Genomic DNA, 22,147 nt, shown 5'->3' with positions numbered 1-22,147 from the left:
TGACCACACGTTACAGGTGTTTCTCGCTGACATTGATGGTTGTACTTGTACTTGTACTATTAAATGATTGCTTGAATGCCTTAGGTGAGATATGTATTTAGCAGATAGTGGTAGTGACCATTTGTCTGTCTATTCTACCAATGTAACTTCACACCTGCCCACTTGTTGACTATTGGTTTATCTATTCTACCAAAGTAAGTTCATTCCTGCATGCCTCTTTTATAGTAGTTACTATGATTTGGCTGAAGAAAAAGTAATGAACTGGTAACCTAATAAAAGTGGATAAATGTGATGCTTTTGAACACATAATGTTGATTCTGGAATTTGACAAAGTAACATACTCTGTGATGGTTGCCATCTGTTGTGGGGAGAACAACATTTCTTTGGTGGGGGACATATATCCTAGGGACTAGGCATATTTATCATGTTCTGCAGCGGAAGTAGATGGTTCCATGTTACAGCTGTTTCTACAATGAGATCCCAGATTATGCCCTTCGATAAGCCACTGTATGTTAAGTGGTCTTGCAGTGCACTATGTTTGGTTTCAGGACTGGGAAAGGAATGGGGACGAATTGAGAAAATGGCTGGTGTACTTAGGTTAAAGTATTGATGATGTTACAAAAAGAGAGAAGCAGATACTTTGATGGTTTAAATTAATTTATTAATATAAGACACCTATTTATTGTTGTCGAACCAAGACTGCCAACTTCTTTGTAGTTTTCCCGTAAGACATTCCTTTTCAGATTTGATCATTCTTTATTTTTACAATTATTTAATTAAGTGATGGGTTAAAAACTGAGATTAGAAGAATATACTTCATTGGTTGGAATAGATTATATGACATTACATAAAACATTAATGACACAGAAACCTGGTATGAGTGGGTTGAGAGAAGGAAAAATACTTTATGCTGCAAGGTAGTGAGTAGAAAGGTGCTTTTAGGGTTGTGGCAACTACTTCACAAAGCCTTAGATGGCTTGCTTAATATTTTAAGAGATGCAAGAGGTAAGGGATGCCATGAAAAATATGAGGATTAGAAAAGATTGTGGTCCAGATGGTATCACCATAGAGGTTCGTAAGCGTCTTGGGAGGTTGGAGTAGGATGACTTACCAAACTATTTAAGGCTATATTTAGAAGTGGTATGATGACTGGTGAGTGGACAAGAGTACCATGGTTTCAATTTATAAAACCAAAGGCGACACTCAAAGTTGTGTGAACTGTCATGGTGGTAAACTTATGAGTCATACAATGAAACCAGTGTGTTGCGAAAAGCTCTAAAAAGCGCTCAAGGTCTATTGGAGCTTTAAGCGCAAAGTGCAGTTGAAGTGCGGGCTTTAGTAAAGGAAGTGCAACGAAGAAATATATATATATATATATATATATATATATATATATATATATATATATATATAAAATTCAAGAAAAAGTAATAAATTCATTCATAATGTTTTCCTCAGATTCATCAATTGGAGTTGTTTCCTTTTTTTTTTTTTTTTTTTGTAGGAAGAGATGCTTAAAGTAACTATTGCAATTACTTGCACACTCAGTTTTAGAAAATGCATGTATGTACACTCATGGATTGCTGAGTACACTTCTGTTTATGATCCAGGCTAAAGGGTTTGTAGCTCATTCCTTTTTTGACGGTTTGTCAGCAACTGAGTTCTTTTTTCACACAATGGGAGGAAGAGAAGGCCTTGTTGATACTGCGGTATGGATCTCCTCTTTCGAATTATTTGTTAGTGGTATTATTTATTTCTCATTTGGACATAATATATGTTCACCTGAGTTCTTCATTTATCTGACTTGACTTACTTCTATCTAATGGGTGTGATATGAGTGTGGTATAGTTCGTGTAGTTTCTTTGAGATACACCAAAAATTGACAAAAAGACTGCACATACCTGTATCGGATATTTAACACACCCGTATCAAATATGAGAGTGCATGTAAGATTGGATTCCCTAGATTGTTGCTGATGTCTCCTTTGAAGTATAAGGCTAAAGTTTTGTCAGTGTTGGATGTTCATCCATTTTCATTGCTACAGGTTAAAACTGCTGACACCGGATACATGTCTCGTCGGCTTATGAAAGCTTTAGAGGACCTTGCTGTTTATTATGACAACACTGTACGAAATGCTAGCACATGTATAATTCAGTTCATGTATGGTGATGATGGCATGGATCCTTCACAGATGGAAGAGAAAAAAGGACGTCCCCTGAACTTTAGCAGATTATTTATGAAAGTTAAGGTATGAACTTCAATTGAATGAAGAACTTACCAAAAAAAAATTCAATTTTCAATAGTCTTATGGTGAAGGTTAGAAAATTTTGATAATAATGAATATTTACAGGCAACATGTCCTCCTGGAGATGAGAAGAGTTTGTCTTACTCAGAAATCTGCGAGATAGTAAATGAAAGGCTCTCTTGTCATGATATGAGTCCCGAAGGGGGATGCTCGGAGGCATTCCGTGCTTCGCTGTCAGATTTTTTGATTAAAAATTTAGCAGAAACCTTGAACAAATTATGGGAAGCCCTATTATTGGGTGAAGAGCAGTATGCAGGGGATGACCGTGAATATCTTGAACACATTGCGTTAAACATATCTGGTATTACTAAGAAGCAACTGCAGGTAAAGCTTCACAAGTTCCTTGTTGCCTCTTCAGAGGATTGTTGGTTAATTGCTTGCTCCAACTATAAATGGTTTATTGACAGAACTGCATACAACAATTAAGTTGCTACCTGATGTTTTTTCCTTCATTTTTTATTGGTTATCCTTTAAGATATGAAGTTTCGTTATAATATGTCGTTATTGAGGATGATGCAAATTAGTTATTCAGAAGTGACTTGTTATTCTGATAGGAGTTCAATGACATGTTTTCCATTACTGCTAGACGTAAATTCTTATTGGTACTATAGTACTTGATAGATGTTTTCCGATTGACAAAAATAAAAATATAAATAAATAACAAGGACAAGCAAGATTTAAATCTTTGTTGCTCCTTAGTGGAAACTTCATATAGTTTGATCTTAACATTATATGTGGCATGGTTTGGTTTGCCAAGTGGTGGTGAATTTTTATTTGCAGCACACTCTAATAATACAAAATAGAACATATAGATTCAAAATATTTTTCAAAAGTTTTATAGGCTAATGAATGATGAAAAATGTAGTATGTGCAATGGAATATAATAGTTCTTCTACACATTTAAAATATAGTTGTAAAGGAGATACAATTTTGACTATTGAGAAGAATTACATAGCACCAAATGAGACATAGAAAGTAGTTTATTTTCAATAAGTTCAGCAAACTAATCGGTCAGAAGTATGTAACAAGCTGTCTTGCTTAATCGTGAATACTGAAATTCAAGATTAACTGGATCAATCCCTGGGAGTAATTGCTTGATGATATGTATTTGCTTAACCAATTAGATTTTATTTGTTCTCTATTTCAGAAAATGCTCCTCTTTTGAGTGAATTTATGTTTTACTTTCAGATTAGTAAAGATAAGTGTTTTTTTTTTTAACCGTGGTGTTCGGCTAGCTTGTGCGCACCTCGACTAATTCCACGGGATACCTGCCACCTAAGAAGTAAGTTCTGCAATGAAAAAAATCAAAATTTAAATTTAATTAGTAATTGAATATGTGAATTGCGCCCAAGGATGTGCCCTCGTGGTCAATGAAGTGGGTTGAGAATCATGAGGTTTCAGGTTCAAATTCTAGCGGAGGCAAAAATATTAGGTGATTTTATTCCCGTCTGTCAAGCTCTAGTGGACAGAGTTATGTACTTGAGTTGGTGGAAGGTAACAAGTACCCCGTGGAATATGAATATGAATTCTCAAATTTGAAAGTTATATACAACAACCTGTTTACTTGAAGTGTGTCAAATATTTAGGGAAGTCCAAAAATAGAAAGAGTGTCGTGTAAATTTGAGCATAGGGATCATTTCCTTGACTTTGATGTGTCACATTTGGTTCAAACTCTCTTACATTGTACCTGTTCCGTCAGTATTTCTAAAATCCTAGCTCCCTCCATGTAATAACACAAGAATTTTTTCCTATATTAACTGTTATTCTAACGGAAGTTATTTAAATTGGAAACACAGAGGAATTCAATGTTATCCCCTGTAGTGTGACTACATAAAGCTATAGTATGTAAAATTGACCTGAAATCTGTGTCCGGTACAAGAATTACTAGCAGTACTTCATTGAGGAAATAATTTCAATGGGAACTTAGGAAAAAAGGGCAAAGCGAAACTAAGGAATAATCTTTTCTACTTATATTGAAAGAACAAGATAATCTTAAATTATCTCCTGACCATAAAGTTACTAATAGCATTGTGCATATGTGTGGGTTTTTAATTTCCTTGCTTGTTTGTAGGTGTTCCTCAACACTTGCATCTCTCGATATCACCTGAAAAGACTAGAATCTGGAACTGCAATTGGTGCAATTGGAGCTCAGAGTATTGGGGAACCTGGGACACAGATGACACTGAAAACCTTTCACTTTGCTGGAGTTGCAAGCATGAGTATCCTTGTTTATTTAGAGCTTAAATTTGCATCATCAAAATGGTTTTGGCTAGTCTAACTGATTTTTTATCATATATCCTGTTTCTTTAACTCTTTGGTAGATGTTACACTTGGAGTTCCTCGAATAAAAGAAATCATAAATGCAGCAAAAAAAATCACTACTCCTATAATTACTGCAAAACTTCTGTCTGCTGCTAATTTAACTGCAGCAAGAATGATTAAAGCCCGTATTGAAAAAACTCTTTTGGGGCAGGTAAGTTGCTTGTGTTTACTATAAATTTGCAAAGCTCTCATAATGGCGTTGAACTAAGTTCATTGTGAACGGAACATTTATTTCCTATGCAGGTGGCTAAGAGTGTAAAGATTGTGATGGCATCTCGATTAGCATCAATTATTATTTCACTTGATATGGAGACAATTCAGGTGTCACAACTGTGTATTGATGCTTATACTGTCAAGCGATCGATTTTGCAGACCTCAAAAATAAAACTGAAGGAACATGTAAGATAAGTCATGTTTCTGTATCTGCTGCTTATCAATCAAAATGACTTCTTGTTGAGTGAAATTCCTATTTGCTGCAGCAAGTAAAAGTTTTGAATCCCAGGAAGCTGGAAGTTTTTCCTCAGGCTGATAAAGATAAACTGCACTTTGAACTGCACCGTCTGAAAAATATGCTGCCTGCTGTTGTTGTGAAGGTATAACAATCATCAAGATTTAAATTAAATTAAATTTGTGGGTTTTCAGATGAGAAGGGACTAATCTGTTTTATCTGAACTAGTCTGTCGACTTATATTTGTAAACCTTCTTGGGATATCAGGGTATTACTACGGTTCAAAGGGCCGTGGTGAACAAAGAACAACAAAAAGATCGTAAAAGTGATGTCAAAGGAGAAACATATGAGTTGCTTGTTGAAGGGTAAGTTTTATGCATAGCTTCTTCCACTTGCTACATCATTAGCTTGTGCTTAGTTTGGTGTAGCAAGCCTGTAATTTTCTACAATATTCTTGTAACTAAATGCATTCACTATCTCATCACTTATTTCTCTTTTATGGGAGAGTAATTATCTCACTTTCACATGCCTTATTCTGTATTTTTTTACGTTACAAAATAACCTAAGAGGGCTAATTAGGTTATCGAAAACGTTAGACTAATCCAGAGAATTTAACACCCCCCTTCTCAAACAGTTGCTTAAAAGTGGAGTAGAATGGAACTTGGGAAAATCTAGGTCCTTGTAACTTCCTTTTCGGACAAATCCGTTACGAGCACGATGGCGTTTATGCTTGGATGTGGGTTCATAATCTCATTGGCGGCCCAAGACCATGTACGGTCTAGGTCTGTCCATGAGCATGAGTTCAAGTTTAAGCACGACCTACTTGGGCGAGGGTAGAGTCAGATTGAAAATGGCCCCCTACCAATTTGATTATCTTCAATTATTTATAGCTGTATTTCTCAACAGAATAATCATTTATAACTGCAACATTAGATGTTCGTCTAATCTTGTATGTATCAAGATAAATTGTTATTCATTAGCAAACATAATCTATTTATCTAGTCAATGGCTACAAACACACATTAAATCCAGTAAAGGTGTTTTATTTCTTATTTTTCAATTTTTGTGACCTACAAATGCATCCTATGTGTGCTTTTATAGCTTTTAGACATAAGTTCTGTATCATAATAATACATCAAACTAATTGAAATATTAAAATGCAATTATGATGTAGAATATATGAAAAGAGGAGACAAGAGGCTGTATTTTATGTCTATGCTTGCAGCATAAGGCTATCGGCTGGTACATGAAAATTACTTGGTCTCTACCAAGATTCTAGAGGCTCTGATTCCATATTGAAGGGTATCACCTATCTCATCTAAAAGTTTAGGTTGTTAGAAAGAGGGAGAAGTGTAAAATATTTATTTTATCTATTTAGGTCTGTAACTTTGCAACATTAAAATGAGGAACAACTTTGAAATTATCTTTTCAATCGGAAAACAAGGTATTTATGAACAACTATTTGAGAAACGCAGCAATTAATGCAACAATATTAAACACAAGAACATGAGTTGGAACTTTTATGACCGGCTTGAACAACTATTTGAGAAACGCAGCAATTAATGCAACAATATTAAACACAAGAACATGAGTTGGAACTTTTATGACCGGCATGATGCATGTAGATCATTTAAAAAATATTAAAAGGATTTTAAAAACATGCAGACAATCTGCATTTTATTGTCTCATTGAGAGGTTAATTGGAAGACTAGCGACTCATCTAATCAAAATGATATTGGCAAACTAATGTTGTCTGATATAGTTTCAAGGATTCTGTGAAGAAATGTACAAGAGAAATACAGTAGGACTGTAATTTTTTTTATTTTTTTTTACCTCAAAAAAAAATAAAAAATTATAGTCCTACTCTACTGTATTGGTTTAGTTTTCAGCAACTTGGGCTTTTGGATTTCTTCTCTGGGATTTCATGCTCCAATGAGTTGCTATAAAATAGAACTTCTACATGATACCTGCTCTTTCCATTCTGCAGTACCGGTCTTCTAGCCGTAATGGGCATTGAAGGAGTGGATGGACGTCATACAAAGAGCAATCATATAATGGAGGTGCAGCAAACTCTAGGCATTGAAGCAGCAAGGGTCTCTATTATTGATGAGATTAATTATACCATGTCAAGTCATGGAATGACAATAGACTTGCGGCATATGATGCTTCTTGCAGATCTGATGACATATAAGGTTAGTTGTATTGTAATTTTTTCCTCATCCAAAAACATGTTAAATGCCTTTAATATCCGAGTATCGAGTTTAATTGACATTCTTTGTCACTATCGTAGGGTGAAGTCCTGGGAATAACCAGACACGGCGTTCAGAAAATGAAAGATAGCGTACTGATGTTAGCTTCATTTGAGAAGACAACCGACCACTTGTTTAATGCATCTGTAAATGGAAGGGATGATAAGATAGAAGGAGTAAGCGAATGTATCATCATGGGCATACCAATGCAGATAGGCACTGGGATGTTTAAACTTCGGCAATGGTATTTGTTTGACTTTTGGCATGAGTTTTTTTTTTCTTGAACCTTAATAATATTCTCTCCGTGAGTCATAATTATTTGAATAAGCTAACACATTGGAAGCTACAAAGGAGAAAACAGATTAGTCTACGAAACTTTTAAGGTCTTATTGCTAGATCAAGTCATGCAGGTGTGGTGAAACTCTAAAATCCAATGAAACCCAGGCTTCTGCCTAGCGATAATGTCAGAATAATTTGGTTACTTTGATCCCACAAATAATCATATTTTATGCTTTCATTCGTGCCCTTTTTTTCTCGTCAAGTCTTTAAAGTTCGATGTTCATCTTGCCTTCCTAGATATCTAATCCCTTATTTCCTGGTGTTTTGTCTTCTCCTTTCTTTGTGCCAGTGTTGAGCAGGTTGAGCTGAATTATCATTCAGAACCTATGATATCCTAGGACTTCTAAATGTATTTGCTGATTCTGCAAATTTAAACTTGGGGCACTGCTGGATTCTGGTGTAAGGATAATAGCAGAGGTAAAGAATTTAATACGAGGAGAATAAGCACTCGTTTGTGGCATGAGCTGCTTGTTTTCTGCCCCCATTGCATATTGTGCATCAAAATTTCTTCTTTTAGTTCCCAAGCTGGTTACTTTTCGTCAAAATTTTAGTTCCCACCTTTCTTGATTAACCATCTTACCTGTATAGTCTTTGGGACCCATTTTACAGGTAGGCAACTTGCAAATATTTCTTCGTGTGGCGTGATTTGCAGATCCTAGCATTGACCATGCGAGACATCAGGCGAAGATAAAAGAAGTCATTGAAGAAGACAATGTCTTACCAACACCTGAAAGATTGGTTTCACCATCCTTGTAATGTTGGAAGTCACTTTGGCCACTGTTTTGTCACGTTTACGGGTTACATTATTTGTATTCATCAAGGTGAAACGTATCGTCGAGCTTTCTGCCTCCAGCTTGTGTAACATATCATTATGTTGCTCCATAGTCTCTGATGCAGATTTTGTTGGTAGTTTTTATGATTCATTCATTTGCAAAAAGTCAATAGGGCATATTGATACCTCATATTGGGCATTCTCCATCTGGGAATTGCAGAATGTTTTAACTATCCAACCATTTGTTAAAGTGGAACTAGTATATAATATATATACATAAAATAATATCTAAAGATTGATGTGAAACTTCTTACATGGTGACATGCTTTTGGCATAAAGTTCTATTTTCCCAGTCTACCTTCATCTATAATCAAATTTCCTAGTTTGCGTATGTTATCTGTGGGATTTTTAGGTTTTTACTGTTTTTTAAAGGAATATAGTATCAAAATATTCACATATCATAAGAGGTAAGTAAAAATTAAACAGATTTAGCTCTCCATCCTAACAAAGTATTCCCATAAAGCGATTTTATAGAAATCAAGATGAGAAAAAAGCAAGAAATATATGGTGCTCGTTTTGGGAGTGTAACGGGATATGAAGATAAAAGGTAACCTATGATAAAAGAAATTATACTTTTAATCCTGAGTACATTTTTATCGAACACATCAACCGCTTATTTTCAACTTCAAACACTTATGCTTAAAAACTATTTAAATTCAGGTAATCCAAATGTGTTCTTCTGGACATCAAAACATGCTTCTGAAAGAGTTGTTCTGAGGAGGTTGGATCCTTTAATAGTGAAGAAAATAGAAGAGAATTTTGGTGGATTCGAGACCAACAGGTTATATTGTTCCATTTTCGAGAGAAAATGCTACAAATTTGCAAAGTGAATGTCAATAAGTATATTTACAATACTATAATCACATAAGAGGATATGTGAATTAAAATTTTGGGCCGATTTTTGGTGGTTGTGTATTCAAGTTACTGCCATCTTTATACAACTAGATAGATTTGATTACGAGTACATTATTTTCTGCTACTCTGGCCCCCTTTAGATAAATCATCAGACAAGCTGAAAATACAAATTTACAGCAGAAAAAACTCCACAATTGTTTGAAAGAATCATGGCATTTCATATATACATTGGTGTATAGGAGCACGTAACAAACCAAGATTGATATTATACAGTGTTCAAATCACTCTGTATAATCACAGAGAGCTAATTGTAACTCAGAATCAACCGTATATTGCTTTACAAATGATCTTTTCCACCAAACTTCAAAAGCTCTTTGGATATTAGGACAGTCATCACCTTTGTTAAGAAATCGATCGAACCAGTTAAGCAGAATAGTTTGTTGTTGAGCTAATGACAGTGTCAGAATAGTCTGGCCTAGTCCTTCCTCAACCAGGTTCTTATCTATTGATCTACCAGCCCTTTTCATCCACCCAAAATCATCATATAGACTTTCTAGCCACGTCGATAACAGACAATATCTAACATCTTTTGGTACTAACAAATTTCCCCTACCAATTGCAACACAAAGTTGTGCAGTGATCTTACTGATCTCATGGCGATACATGGTGGGAATTTTGGAGTGGAGAACCGAGAGTTCTTTTTGTTCTGCCCAAAGTTTCACAAACTCATCCCCCATTTTCCTGTCAATTAGTATATCAACTAGCCACTGCAGATTGTCTGCTTCACGAGCAATATCACCCATTAGTACCCCTCGGTCCTGCCTGTTATCGTCTACAGATGTAGCTTCGGACAAGCAAAGTATTAGAGAAGTGAGGCATTTGTGACAAAGATGATACAAAGTATCCCGGGAGATATCAAGGTTACTTTCATGACTCTTATTATTGCAACTGTTTTCTCTTAGCAAACGAGATATCACTTTTTTCATCTCTCTGCGGGCTTTATCATCCTTGGCCTGTAAAACACCGGTAAGTAGTCTCTGAAGAATGTCATCGGATCTTGAAGATGTTGATGGTTCAGCGACAAGTCTCTGAAGTATATTATCAGCTGCTGAATCAGGAAGCTGAAGTTGACTGAGATGAGATACTACTTTTTCCTCTTCTTGTTGGGACCAAGGAACAGCCTCCAGATACTCCAAACAAGCCAATACTCCATCATCAAACATAATTGCTGAAGCTATCTGTGATAAAACATGACAAAAGAATATATTAATACAGAAAATAAGATCATTAAAAGAAACTTTAAGTCGAAAGTTCATGGGTGTAGTTAAAACATTGCCGCACAGGAAGAATGGAGCTTGGTAACTGTTTTCTACCCATTCTGCTAGCTGCCAAGATATCTATTCACACATTTGCATTAGTTTCTTTTACAATGTTTGGCTCTGTATTCTGATTTTTCATTTACTGAAGGAGCACCCAAAACAAAGAAGAGAAGAAGATGATTTCCATAAGATTTCCTCTCCAACAGACTTAAACTTTTACCATGTAAAGAAATGAACCTTGGGTCTAATTCAATCCAAAAAGCTAGTTCATGAGAGGAAGATTTTAGACCACAATCCATTCCCTCAATTAATGTGGGACTACACTCCCTCACACGCCTAGGATTGGACAACACGATCGTGGTAATATACCACGGGGTCCCAACATTGCCAACACAATAACAAGAATTAATCGATCTGGCTCTACACCATGTGAAAAATGGACCTTGCACCTATCTCAAGCTCAAAAGTTAGCTCACGAGGGGAGGATAGTCCAAGAGCTAGCTTATATGGTCTTGTTTACTTGTTCTAGTCATGAGAATTTGGTAGCGAGATTCTTTTCTTCTCTTTTCTTGTTGACTTTTTCAATGGGGAAAGAAAAATGAACGTTCATGAAAAAACTTGCTAAGACAAACTTATATTTGAAGACCTGTTTCCAAATGCCGTATTTTGTTTATTTTTTTTCCAACATGTCATTTTATAGCTAGGCATTGGTCTCTTACATAAATGATACTCCTAATTTATTGTATTCAACTCAAATTCCTATGGAGATCCATCTTTCCTCCTAATATCTTACTCATCAATCTTAGACATTAATAAGATCTTGGAACTCATCAAACAAACTTACAAATATGAATATACATCTGTAGAGTATAAATGTGTCTTCAGTGGGTATGTTGTTGTTGTAGAGTATAAATGTGTCTTAACAAGCTCTTTCATTGGCAGGTCATAGCTTGTCATAGGACAACTTGCAACTTACAAGGGGCCCTTAGCTTCACAGACTAATTATAAAGTGATTATAATTCTGGATTGTTATGCAGTAATAATACCATGGATTGACATAAGCTGACTTCCAATAGATACATTATTATGCAACAATATTGATACCAAAGTCAATAATTAGTAACTAATACTGACTATAACTTAAATTAGTACATAGATTTTCTTTATAAAAATTTTAAGTACTTGTTCTGCGGAACAGTGTTTAAAAGGCGGGGGCATAAGGCGAGGTGTTTTACGTCTGCCTCGGCTAGGCGTAAGCCCCGAGGCACGGGGCGTAAGCCTCATGGGACATTAATTTTTAGTACTTCGTAAAAGGATATAATTATAATAAATACTTTTAAATAGGTAAAATAGAGTAAAAATTTGAAGAAAACTATAAATATATGCTCCATCCCCACAAAAAAACTAATCAGAACAATCTATTACACGCTATTTACAAGCACAAGTGACTGCTCGTTACTTTTCTGAGATAGTAGAAGACAAGATAAATAATTGGAAAAGAACATATATTGGGCATTCTAGCAATAAAAAAAGGTCGTGACTTTTAAATTTAATGTTTCGGTTCCTTTTTTAAATATTTCAGTCATTACTAGTTGACTTTTGAGAATTTAGGCATTATATTAAGGACTTATTTAACAAATTTTGTTTTAATTTGAAGAAGTTTTTTGGGCTTACGCCCCAACACGCCCCAACAAAAAAAAACTCGCCCCCAGCGCCCAGATGTACGCCCCGAATTGCTGGGCGTACGCCTTTTGAGACTTTCGCCTCGAACCATCGCCCCGAGGCATTTTTGATACGCCCCGCCCCGGGGCTCGCCTTTTAAAACACTGCTGCGGAATTGTATACAGTATATCAAATGTTTGTACTTGTAAGTAGAGTATGCTGTATTTGTGATGTTGAGTTTTATACTGGAAAACAAACATCATTTAATAGTAGAGAATTCCATTCCCAGATTAAACTTTCATTATACAGCAAACGAAACAAGCCCAAAGTGTTCTAAATAGAGTAAAAATTGATGATGTTAACACAAAAAGAACTACTCCCTCCATCCCAATGTAAGTGTCTTAGTTTGACTGGACACAAAGTTTAAGGAATAAAAAGAGACTTTTGAAACTAAAATGTTTAAGGAAAATAAGACACTTAAATTGAGACTGTTGAAGTAAAAGATATACCTTAAGCAATCCGAGGACCTTGGTAACATCCTCACCAATCAATCTCTTCTTCAAATCATCACAATACATAAGCACTAACGTCTCCACATAAACCTCTACGTCATCACAATCAAGAATCTCAACCGAATGTGACCCATTTCTCTTAAGCTTCTCAGCAAAAAACCTACTCCTTTCAACAAGCACGTGCCCGTGAACATCCATCGAAACCTTAAACCCATCACGCGCTGCTATCGTCAGCCTGACGTCACCCACTGCTGGAAATGGTGCATCAGCCAAAACCTATTGGGATCGAAAAAATCAGGGCGTCATGAGGAAACAAACAATTGCAAACCTTTGAAAGATAAATCAGAAACAACAAAAGAGACTATTCTAAAATATGCATAATAAATTTAATATGGTTTGCCAATTGGCCTACACATATGAGAATACTAGTAAAAAAACATACTCCCTCCGTTTCAAAATGTTTGTCTTTCTTTCCTTTTAGTCCTTTTAAAAAAGAACTTCTCTTTCCTTTTTTGACAACTGTTTAATTCTAACTTTTCACATAACATGTTTAAAACCACAAGTATAAAAGACATTCTGATACATTATACACATCTTTAATTTAAGACCATAAGATTCAAAAGTCTTCTTTAATTTCTTAAACTTCATGCCATATCAAAACCAGACAAATGTTTTGAAATGGAAGGAAGTAAAATTATCGAGAGAGAATCTCCCCCTAAATAAGACTCTTTAAACGACTACATTGTAAATATGACGTCTTTCTTAATTTAGAAACAAATTCACTTTATGAATGATGTACAGCCACACAAATTTTCAAGGCTTATTTTAAAGCACAAGTTTCAAAAGTCTTACCTCTTTCTTACATGTCTGTCCAGTCAAATGGGTTCATATAAATTGAAATGGAGGAAGTATTTCTTAACGGGCATGTAAAACAAAATTTGACACGAAGGGAGCATATTTTTCTTCAAAGAAAAGTAAAAGTAAATATAATTACGGTAAAACTTTGACTTTACTCCGAGAGAAAAGTAAAACTCAAAGAAAATCAACCGCAACAAAACCTTAAAAACTCTGTCGCGAGCTCTGTGACGCGATTCAAGCGAGTGTTTGGACTCGCGGGTCTGTTCCTCAGACATCATTTCAAAAAGGGTCGGGTTTGGATTAACGGGTCGGGTCGGAATTTGGGTAGGTGAAGTTGGGTTGGAGACACGTGGCGGTGAAGGAGAAGGAGAAGGAGAGTTATATGGGTTGGAAATAAAGCCTTGTTTGATCATAGTTGAAACTAATTGGTTCTTGGATTTGTTATTAGGAGAAGAAGCCATTAAAGAAGCTAAAATTTGAGGTTTCTTGAATATTATGGTATATTGTATGTTCTTAGAGCATACAAGAAAATTTGAGCAATGGGGGGGGGGGGGGGGGGGTTTTGGGAAAGGAAAAACAGAGGAGAGTGGGTGCTGGATCTGAAGTTGGTGAGTGACAGAGTGTATAATGGGAAATCTAGTGGAAAAGTAGTTAATTATTTTTTGGGATTGAATAAAATAACCATATTAACTGCTCCTCAAAAAGTGGGGAATTTTTTTAATCATGCTGAAAGGATTAAAGAGAAATTTCAATAATGTATAAAATTATATCCATGTAGCACTATTTTTAATTTACATTTGCATACCCAATTTTTCACGCTTTTACACTGATATACAATAATACAAACTTATATAAGAGGTGTTTATAGACACTTCTACACTGTGTAAAATTGTATAATCTATACTATATTAAAAGTGTGAAGGGCCTTAGAAATGTTGATTGAACCTTTTGCCCTTCATTAAAAGACCCTGCAATTGACAAAATAGTCATTTCACCATTCTCCAAATATATAAAATATAAATACTTAATTATTTTCTCTATAATTTAGGACTATATTAGGGTTTTACAATTAATTAAATTAATATATATTAGGACTTTCAAAACCAACCATATGTCGGCTACGACTTACGGTAAATCATAAAGGTTAAGGAGTCCTAATTTACATTGGACTCTAAGTGATATAATGTCCTATGGCATGTAATATTTCTGGTAAACGTCTTTAACCTAAAATTTATTTCTGGACCCAATAAATCATTCTCAGTTTCACGAGCAATAGCGTGAGATTAAGGTAAATAGCACTGGTTCGAGCTTACCTTCGTTATTATAGGCATTCATCTCTTCTTAGCTCTTTAGGTTTTCCTTTTAATCCACTGCATGCATAAATTTGTTGACCAGTAAGTCAATATCTTTAAGAGTTTTTTTTTCTCTCTCTAACTTATGGTACTTGATCTAATTTATTAGCTTTCGTTATTGCCTATTGGGTCTCCAGCTTATGGATTTCAGGTTCTTTTTTTTTAGCATTAATATTTTATAATTATTTGTTTTTTGAATTAAAATCAATTACGACGAGTATCTTTTTGTTACTTAATGTTGTCTAATCTTCGTGATAGTTTCATAACAAAGCATTCATATGTGGTGATATAAGTTAATCTCATGTTGACTTTTGTTTATATAAAGTTTATGTAACACACATATTTCCAAATATCTTCATTATTAACTAGATTATAGGAGAAAAGTAATTCCATGGGCATCCTATACATTGGAAAAAAGCATATTGTAGCATCAAGGTAGTTTTTTGAAGCTTTGGTATGTTACTCTCTTTATAATTCCCCCCCCCCCCCCCCCCCCCTTTTATGCTAAAACATATTCTTGTGCTCATCTTTTTCCTCCTTTATTGTGAAATAGTTATATCAAAAAGCTGAGTGATTAAGTTTTAATTGGTAATGCATTAGTGCTATCTTTTTAAATATCTAGGGGGAGGAGGAAGGGGAAAAGGAGAAGAGAACGCTCCGCTATTGATGGAATTTGAACTTTCGATCTCAACTATAAAAGACAAATATCTCATCGTCTGAGCTACTAACACTCGACCTCACTATTAAAACTAATTAAAAATTCATTATGATTTCTAGGATTGTTAAGTATATATGAGAGAAAAAAGTTAGTCATCAAATGTAATAGTTTATACTAATATGTGAGAGCTGATTTGATTTTTCTTTCCCAGAATATTGGAAAGAACCAGAGTAATATTTAACTATGAGGAATATATATTGTGCTCCAATCCGGTGATGATGCGACATTGTCTTGCATGATCAGGTAATTTTCATGTATCTTTTTCTTTTTTTATATACTTCAGTTTTGATATTCTGCTACAAAAAAAAATTGTCAATTTTAAAGAAAAAGAATTACTAATGTGAGGAATTTGAAAAAGAATTACTAATGTGAGTACGTATCTTAATTTTCTTATTGTACGTACTTCACATGAATTCTTCGTGTAGTATAAACATATTTGTTAAAAAATTTAAACACTTTGAACAAGCCGTATCTATTATTGACATATCCACTTTTCTAAAGGTAATTATTTCTTTAATCACTTGAATTTTCTCTTAAGAATTGATTTGAATCAATTCACATTAGACAAAACTGTAAATTAATATTTTTTTCTAATATTTAGGACAATAAAATTAATAAAAATCATATTGAAGCTGTTATTTGTTGTTTCATAAGAAAGGTCGAGTGAAGCTGTTATTTGTTGTTTCATAAGAAATTTCACATCAGACAACATTGTAAATTAATATTTTTTTCTCCTATTTAGGACATTAAAATTATATTGAGGCTATTATTTGCTATTTCATAAGAAAGTTTGAGTTCAACCCATTTGTGATACTTCTGGTAAGTTTAGGGTTATTCATTTATTTGCAGAAGTATTATTGATATTGTTTTCATTCTTTGAATACTAATAATTTTTTCATGTCATGCTATGATCTATTTGTCAGAAAATTATTTTTGTATTATTATAATTTAATTATTTTCCTAATATTTAGAACTTGAAACAATTAAAATTTTAATTTTGAATTATGTAAGAAATCCTAAAACTAAGTCTTCAAAGTAAAAACTTTTGATTTAGTATGGAAAGGTTTTAGAATCCAAATCAAACCAAAATAAAATTTTAATTTGGAATGCTAGATATCTTGAAGTATAGTTATTAATTTTTAACAAAAATATAAGTGCAAGACTAATTGTCAGCCTTTGGTCTGGTAATTAATTATTCTATGACTAACCTCCAACCTTGAGATTTGATTACATATTCATAAAATTTGTACGATTGTTGAGTGTATGAGAAGGAAGTTGGTCATTGAATGTAGAAAAAGTTGATATGTGAGGGCTAGTTCATTTATCCTTTCTAGAAATAATGAAAGGTAACCAAATATATATTTAAGTGTGAGAATTTTTTTAATATTTAGGAATTCGAAATCAATTAAAATTTTGATTATATGAATCCTTCTTTTATTTGAACTATATAACGCGAATTGTCTTTTTATTAAATAGGCGTTTAATTATTTTCTTAATAGTTATGAATTAAGATCAATTAAAATAATTATTAGTCTTTCCTTATTTGATAAAAAGTCCTAATATATAGGACTTAAAAATCGATTAAAATGTTATTTAAACAATCAATGCAATAAGATAAATATGAAAAGTTAGTATGTATAAAAAGTTATCCCTTTCTGCTAAGATCGAGGATGTTGTAGAAAATTATAACTGTCAAAATTTAAGTCTTACTATAAACTAAGAAAAATCTCAGCATGAGAATGTGACATACATGGAACTTAAGAAAGCTCGCGTTCAAATAAGTGACTAAGAGTTCCATGTCCGATATCACGTGGAAGACCTAAGATATTCAACCGTAATGGAAGGGAATCATTATTCACTTTAAAAAAAAACAATTGTTAACCCTGAGATAGTCAGAAGCAAATAAAATTTAATCAAGGAACTTTATGAGCAAAATTAGTCAAATTTAATTCAATATTTGATTTTTTGTTATTGCTTAGAACTGATAAACAGAAACTAATAATGTGACGCCATTAAGCAGTAAGCACATAAAAATTTGAGACTCAACTGTTAAAAGGAAGATATTTCATCAAAATTTTGTCTTTCTTATGGTAAAGATCTTAGGGTTTCTATTAAAATAATATTTTTTGTCTTCATGGACATTTTTCATTAGATTTGAGGATAAATAATATATTTCAGAATATAAAATAGCAAAAAGCAAGTGATAGACACTTAACAATTGCATGTCAGATATACATAGTTTAATAATATTTATATATTTTTAAATTTTATGTATACCCAAAGGAAATCATTACGAAACATAAAAACATAACATTCGCTAAGGACATCATTGTAAAGAGATATTATGATTTATATGAGATACCACAAAATAATATATTTATCTCTCATATACTAAAATATCTATAGTTACCAATAATATTTAATTAATTTAATTAAAGTCACATTTTTTGAAAGTTCAGTAAATATTGAATTTAACTATATGCCCACATTTCATTTTCATAATTTAGACAATTGTATTTATTTTAATGAAAAAATTATTCTTTTTATATAAATTATTTATTGATTCACGCGATACACACGTGCAATGCACGTACGCTTAAAACTAGTAATGTATAAGAGGTGTCGACCCTTAAACCATTTACCGGCTACTCCGCAGTCGCCTCACCTTCCACAACTGCCTACCCTTATGCCTTACCACCGTATTACCAAATCTACCCTCACCCAGACCCTTACACAGCACAACGCAACACCGACCGCTAACTGGGATCTCCGTTTTATTGCACGGAATCCCAACAAGAAGATTACCAGTGGCTAACTGAAATGAGTCTCAGCGGAGCAGACCAACTGCGATAGTGGGTAAAAAGAAATATTGACTTAATCGGATAATTATTTTACCCCGATTAACATAGAGTATAAGAATCCTCAATATTAAAGGACTGAGATGGTTCGTGCATGTGAAGATTAGTTGCACAGATATCCTAGTAAGTAGGTGGGAAATGTTTCATATCATCATTATTTTCTACGATCGTATTTTCTTCGTACTGATTTTGATATGTTTTACTTGAGTCGAAGGACTACCAAGAATAACTTCTTTACCTTCATAAAGTAGGCTAAGATTGCGTACATACCACCCCTCTATAGACCCCACTTATGAAATTACACTGAATATGTTGTGTAATTCTCAAGACTTCAATCCGAAAAATCTAATTAAGAGTGAACGAATTCTACCACACTTTTTGGTTATATTAATATTAGTTTATAAGTGTTGGTTGGAATTTCAAATAATTATGAAGGACAATGATTTTCTAAAAATGTGGGAAGTCTTTCTCTCTCATTTGAAAGAAAGTTTTTTCCTCATAAACTATTTTCCACAGTCACGCACCTAAAAATGATATTTATTTTGAGAAATAAACATTTTCCATCATAACTAACACATAGACAATAAATATATGACGTGTGTCTGTTACATATATTATCAATTAGCATATATTTTTTATATAAATTTATTACTTAATTATAAAAAATAATTTAGTGTAAATACAAAGTGTGAATATAATTTTTTTTTAATTTTTAACTAACCATAGTTCATCACTCCTCTTTTACACGAAGTCAAAACATTTATGTTGGTTTGTACTTTGCAGTAAAGTACTTTGCACCGGAGCAAGTCTTATGTGGAAACTGGAAAGGATTTAAGGTTAAATTATGATTTTCTTCTTCTTTTCTTTTCTTTAAGTTTTTTTCCTTCTTAAGATGAGGTGAGTGAGTGAAAAGTAATGGAAAGAAAAAGTAAGAGAATATAAACTTTGTCAGAATTGAAGTGACATATGTAAAGTTGCAATAATTGCAATTCCAAGTGCTTCCTTCTCATATTTCATAGATTTTGGTTCTCACTTTTCTTGGCCAAAGGATGTGGTGAAAAATATTTCTGGTGATAATGAAATATATTAGTATCTTTTTGGTGAATTTTCATCCGATGTCATGGTATTCGTATTGGAGTCCGATTAAATTTGAATTCATATTATGAATACCCACATTGAGAAATAAATCGCTCTCTAACAAAGACAATTTCATAGGACCCCAACCCAATACCTTTAATAAAGGATGAATGAGTATACTTACTACCACTCCACTACGACCATTATTGGTAACGTGTGTATTGTTATAATAATGCTAGAGAATGTTATGTAGGTATTATTTACTTAAGGTTATTTTCATTTTTCAATAATTTTTAAACTGGATCAAATTACAGAAGTGTTTAATGTAATTAACTAAAAGAAAAATACAATGAATATGTGCACAGTGAGTCATACTACACGAGATACTTTGCATTTTCTCAAGGGAATTTGCTGTATTATTCGAAGTCGTTAATTCTTTGCTCCTCCAATTCTTATTTTATAGGTGTCCCCTACCCTCTTTATTGTTTTCTTTAAGTAGAATATGGTTTTAAATCAAATCGGTAAAAATAAAAATAAAAGTAACTAAGAAAAGATTGGAAATAAGTGCATTTAGGACACATGATTATTACCTCGGCAGTATCATGTTCCCCTTCTGCGAGGATTCTAATATTGGAGTAAATGTATTTGCCGTCAAATTCAAGATATTGTGACGTCTAACTATCAAATAGTTAATTTGGTGAAGATATTTAAATCTGTCAATTTCATAATTATATCACTCAGAAGGCCAAGATTTTCTTCACAGTAATACTATTATTATTTTCTCGCAGTAAAAAGGTAACCGAGGCTTATATTAGAGAAGACTCGTTTATGGATACCTATTTGTATATAATGTTGAAAAAGCATTATAATATTGAATGAATACAGCAACAAGATATCCAGTGAAATCTCACGAAGTAAGGTCTGGAAGAGTATATTGTACGCAGACCTCACCCCTCCTTACCTTGTGAGGTAAAGAGGTTGTTTCCGGTAGATCTTCAGCGCAAGGACAAGCAACTCAAAGAAGTGTAAAAAGTCATGGCCAAAAAAGCATGATAAAACTGTTTGAAAAAGGAGCTGTAACTACCAGGAATTAATGCGACAATCAAAGTATAAAAACCAACAGATAGTAGAGATTCGTTACCTCATTAGGATTAGTAAGGTAAGACCTAGCCCCCTTACTTGTACTCTTCTCTTTGAGGTTTTTTTTTATTATTAATAAAAAATAGCCCTAGGCACCCACCTAGTAGATTCGCTTAAAAAACAACAGATAGTAGCAGATATAATATTGAATGAATAAATAGAAAATTGGAAAGATTTAATAATTAATAAGTTGTGTCATGGTGATTCGTTGCGTTGAAAGAGATTTCGGTCTGATTAGGATGCAAATCGGATTGACCGAGCGTTCAATGAGGTTCCACAACACTCCAAATACGTAGACTACCGGCTAGAAGTTTGGAATTTGCAAAAAATAATTGCACAAATATAATTGAGAAAAAGAAAAAATGAGAAAATGAGAGTTTTTTAGTTAGTGTTTGGTAACTCAAAAAGATAGTTGCTTTTATAGGCCAAATTGTTGGAGCTATTACAGAGAGGAACTTATGGGGAGGAGTGGTTACATAATTTAAAATTGGTTGTTGCGGTATTTAACCAAAAAGCTATTTTAAAAATCAAAGAGCTGTTAGCAAAATTTAATCAACAGAAAATATCAAATATGTCCTTAAACTATGCAAAATTGAGCAGATATACCTGTCATTAATACTTTAGCATGAATATGCTTTACCGTTCAATACTTGGTCTAAATTTGTCGTTAATTTAACGACACCCACCAATTAACCTATTAGAGGATTAATAAGTGTAAATGGACCAAATATGCCCTTAAAAGTATGCGAAATTGAGCAAATATGCCTTTGTTAATAATACCCATGAATGATACTCAAGTAAATCCGATTTTCTCGAATTTAATCAAGTTAAAATTAGTTTTTTGGTCCTTTCCAATTCCACATATTTCTCCGCTGATAATTAAACTTTTAACGCAAGCTGCTTCTTTTTCTATATACATGATAGAGTAGAAAGAACATATTAGAAGGTACAATCAATCAAGTTAAGGTGTTGAATACTGATCACAACATGCAATGAGTTAATAGTCATTTATATCGAGTTTCTTATGTATCTTAAAAATTTGAAAGAAAGATTAGTATGTCCATGTTAGATCATTTAATTAACAAGAATATATATATATATATAATGAGTTAATAGTCATTTATATCGAGTTTCTTATGTATCTTAAAAATTTGAAAGAAAGATTAGTATATCCATGTTAGATCATTTAATTAACAAGAATATATATATATATATATATATATCATAGATTGAGGCAGTCAGCATGCACTTGATGGTGGATCCACCAACAAACAACAAGCATCTTTCAATCTGATAATTGT

At 33.3% G+C, this 22,147-nt stretch overlaps 2 protein-coding genes across 3 annotated transcripts in view; one reads left to right on the top strand and one right to left on the bottom strand.

Annotated features, from left to right (window-relative positions):
• Positions 1-8,741, top strand: part of LOC132600829 (DNA-directed RNA polymerase III subunit 1) — a 30,994-nt gene extending 22,253 nt beyond the window's left edge. For both annotated transcript variants that reach the window (XM_060314238.1, XM_060314239.1), the window contains exons 17-28: positions 1,611-1,709; positions 2,045-2,248; positions 2,351-2,629; positions 4,377-4,524; positions 4,627-4,778; positions 4,871-5,026; positions 5,107-5,220; positions 5,343-5,440; positions 7,063-7,267; positions 7,366-7,568; positions 7,953-8,080; positions 8,273-8,741. In XM_060314238.1, coding sequence (XP_060170221.1) covers positions 1,611-1,709; positions 2,045-2,248; positions 2,351-2,629; positions 4,377-4,524; positions 4,627-4,778; positions 4,871-5,026; positions 5,107-5,220; positions 5,343-5,440; positions 7,063-7,267; positions 7,366-7,568; positions 7,953-8,001 — 1,707 coding nt within the window. In that variant the 3' untranslated portion in view covers positions 8,002-8,080; positions 8,273-8,741. The remainder of the gene's footprint in view (positions 1-1,610; positions 1,710-2,044; positions 2,249-2,350; positions 2,630-4,376; positions 4,525-4,626; positions 4,779-4,870; positions 5,027-5,106; positions 5,221-5,342; positions 5,441-7,062; positions 7,268-7,365; positions 7,569-7,952; positions 8,081-8,272) is intronic.
• A 779-nt stretch (positions 8,742-9,520) lies between these two features.
• Positions 9,521-14,268, bottom strand: LOC132600828 (BTB/POZ domain-containing protein At5g60050). Its single transcript, XM_060314237.1, has 3 exons — positions 13,902-14,268; positions 12,841-13,119; positions 9,521-10,588 (listed from the first exon to the last, which is right to left on the bottom strand). The coding sequence occupies exons 1-3, from the start codon at positions 14,160-14,162 to the stop codon at positions 9,632-9,634; spliced, it is 1,497 nt and encodes a 498-aa protein (XP_060170220.1). The 5' UTR covers positions 14,163-14,268; the 3' UTR covers positions 9,521-9,631.
• Between the last annotated feature and the right edge of the window lie 7,879 nt (positions 14,269-22,147).

The sequence above is a fragment of the Lycium barbarum genome, chromosome 6, assembly GCF_019175385.1.
Source record: "Lycium barbarum isolate Lr01 chromosome 6, ASM1917538v2, whole genome shotgun sequence".
In the NCBI taxonomy this organism is placed as follows: Eukaryota; Viridiplantae; Streptophyta; class Magnoliopsida; order Solanales; family Solanaceae; genus Lycium; species Lycium barbarum.
The sequence above is the reverse complement of the archived record's forward strand: the minus strand, read 5'-3'. Positions and strand labels throughout refer to the sequence as shown.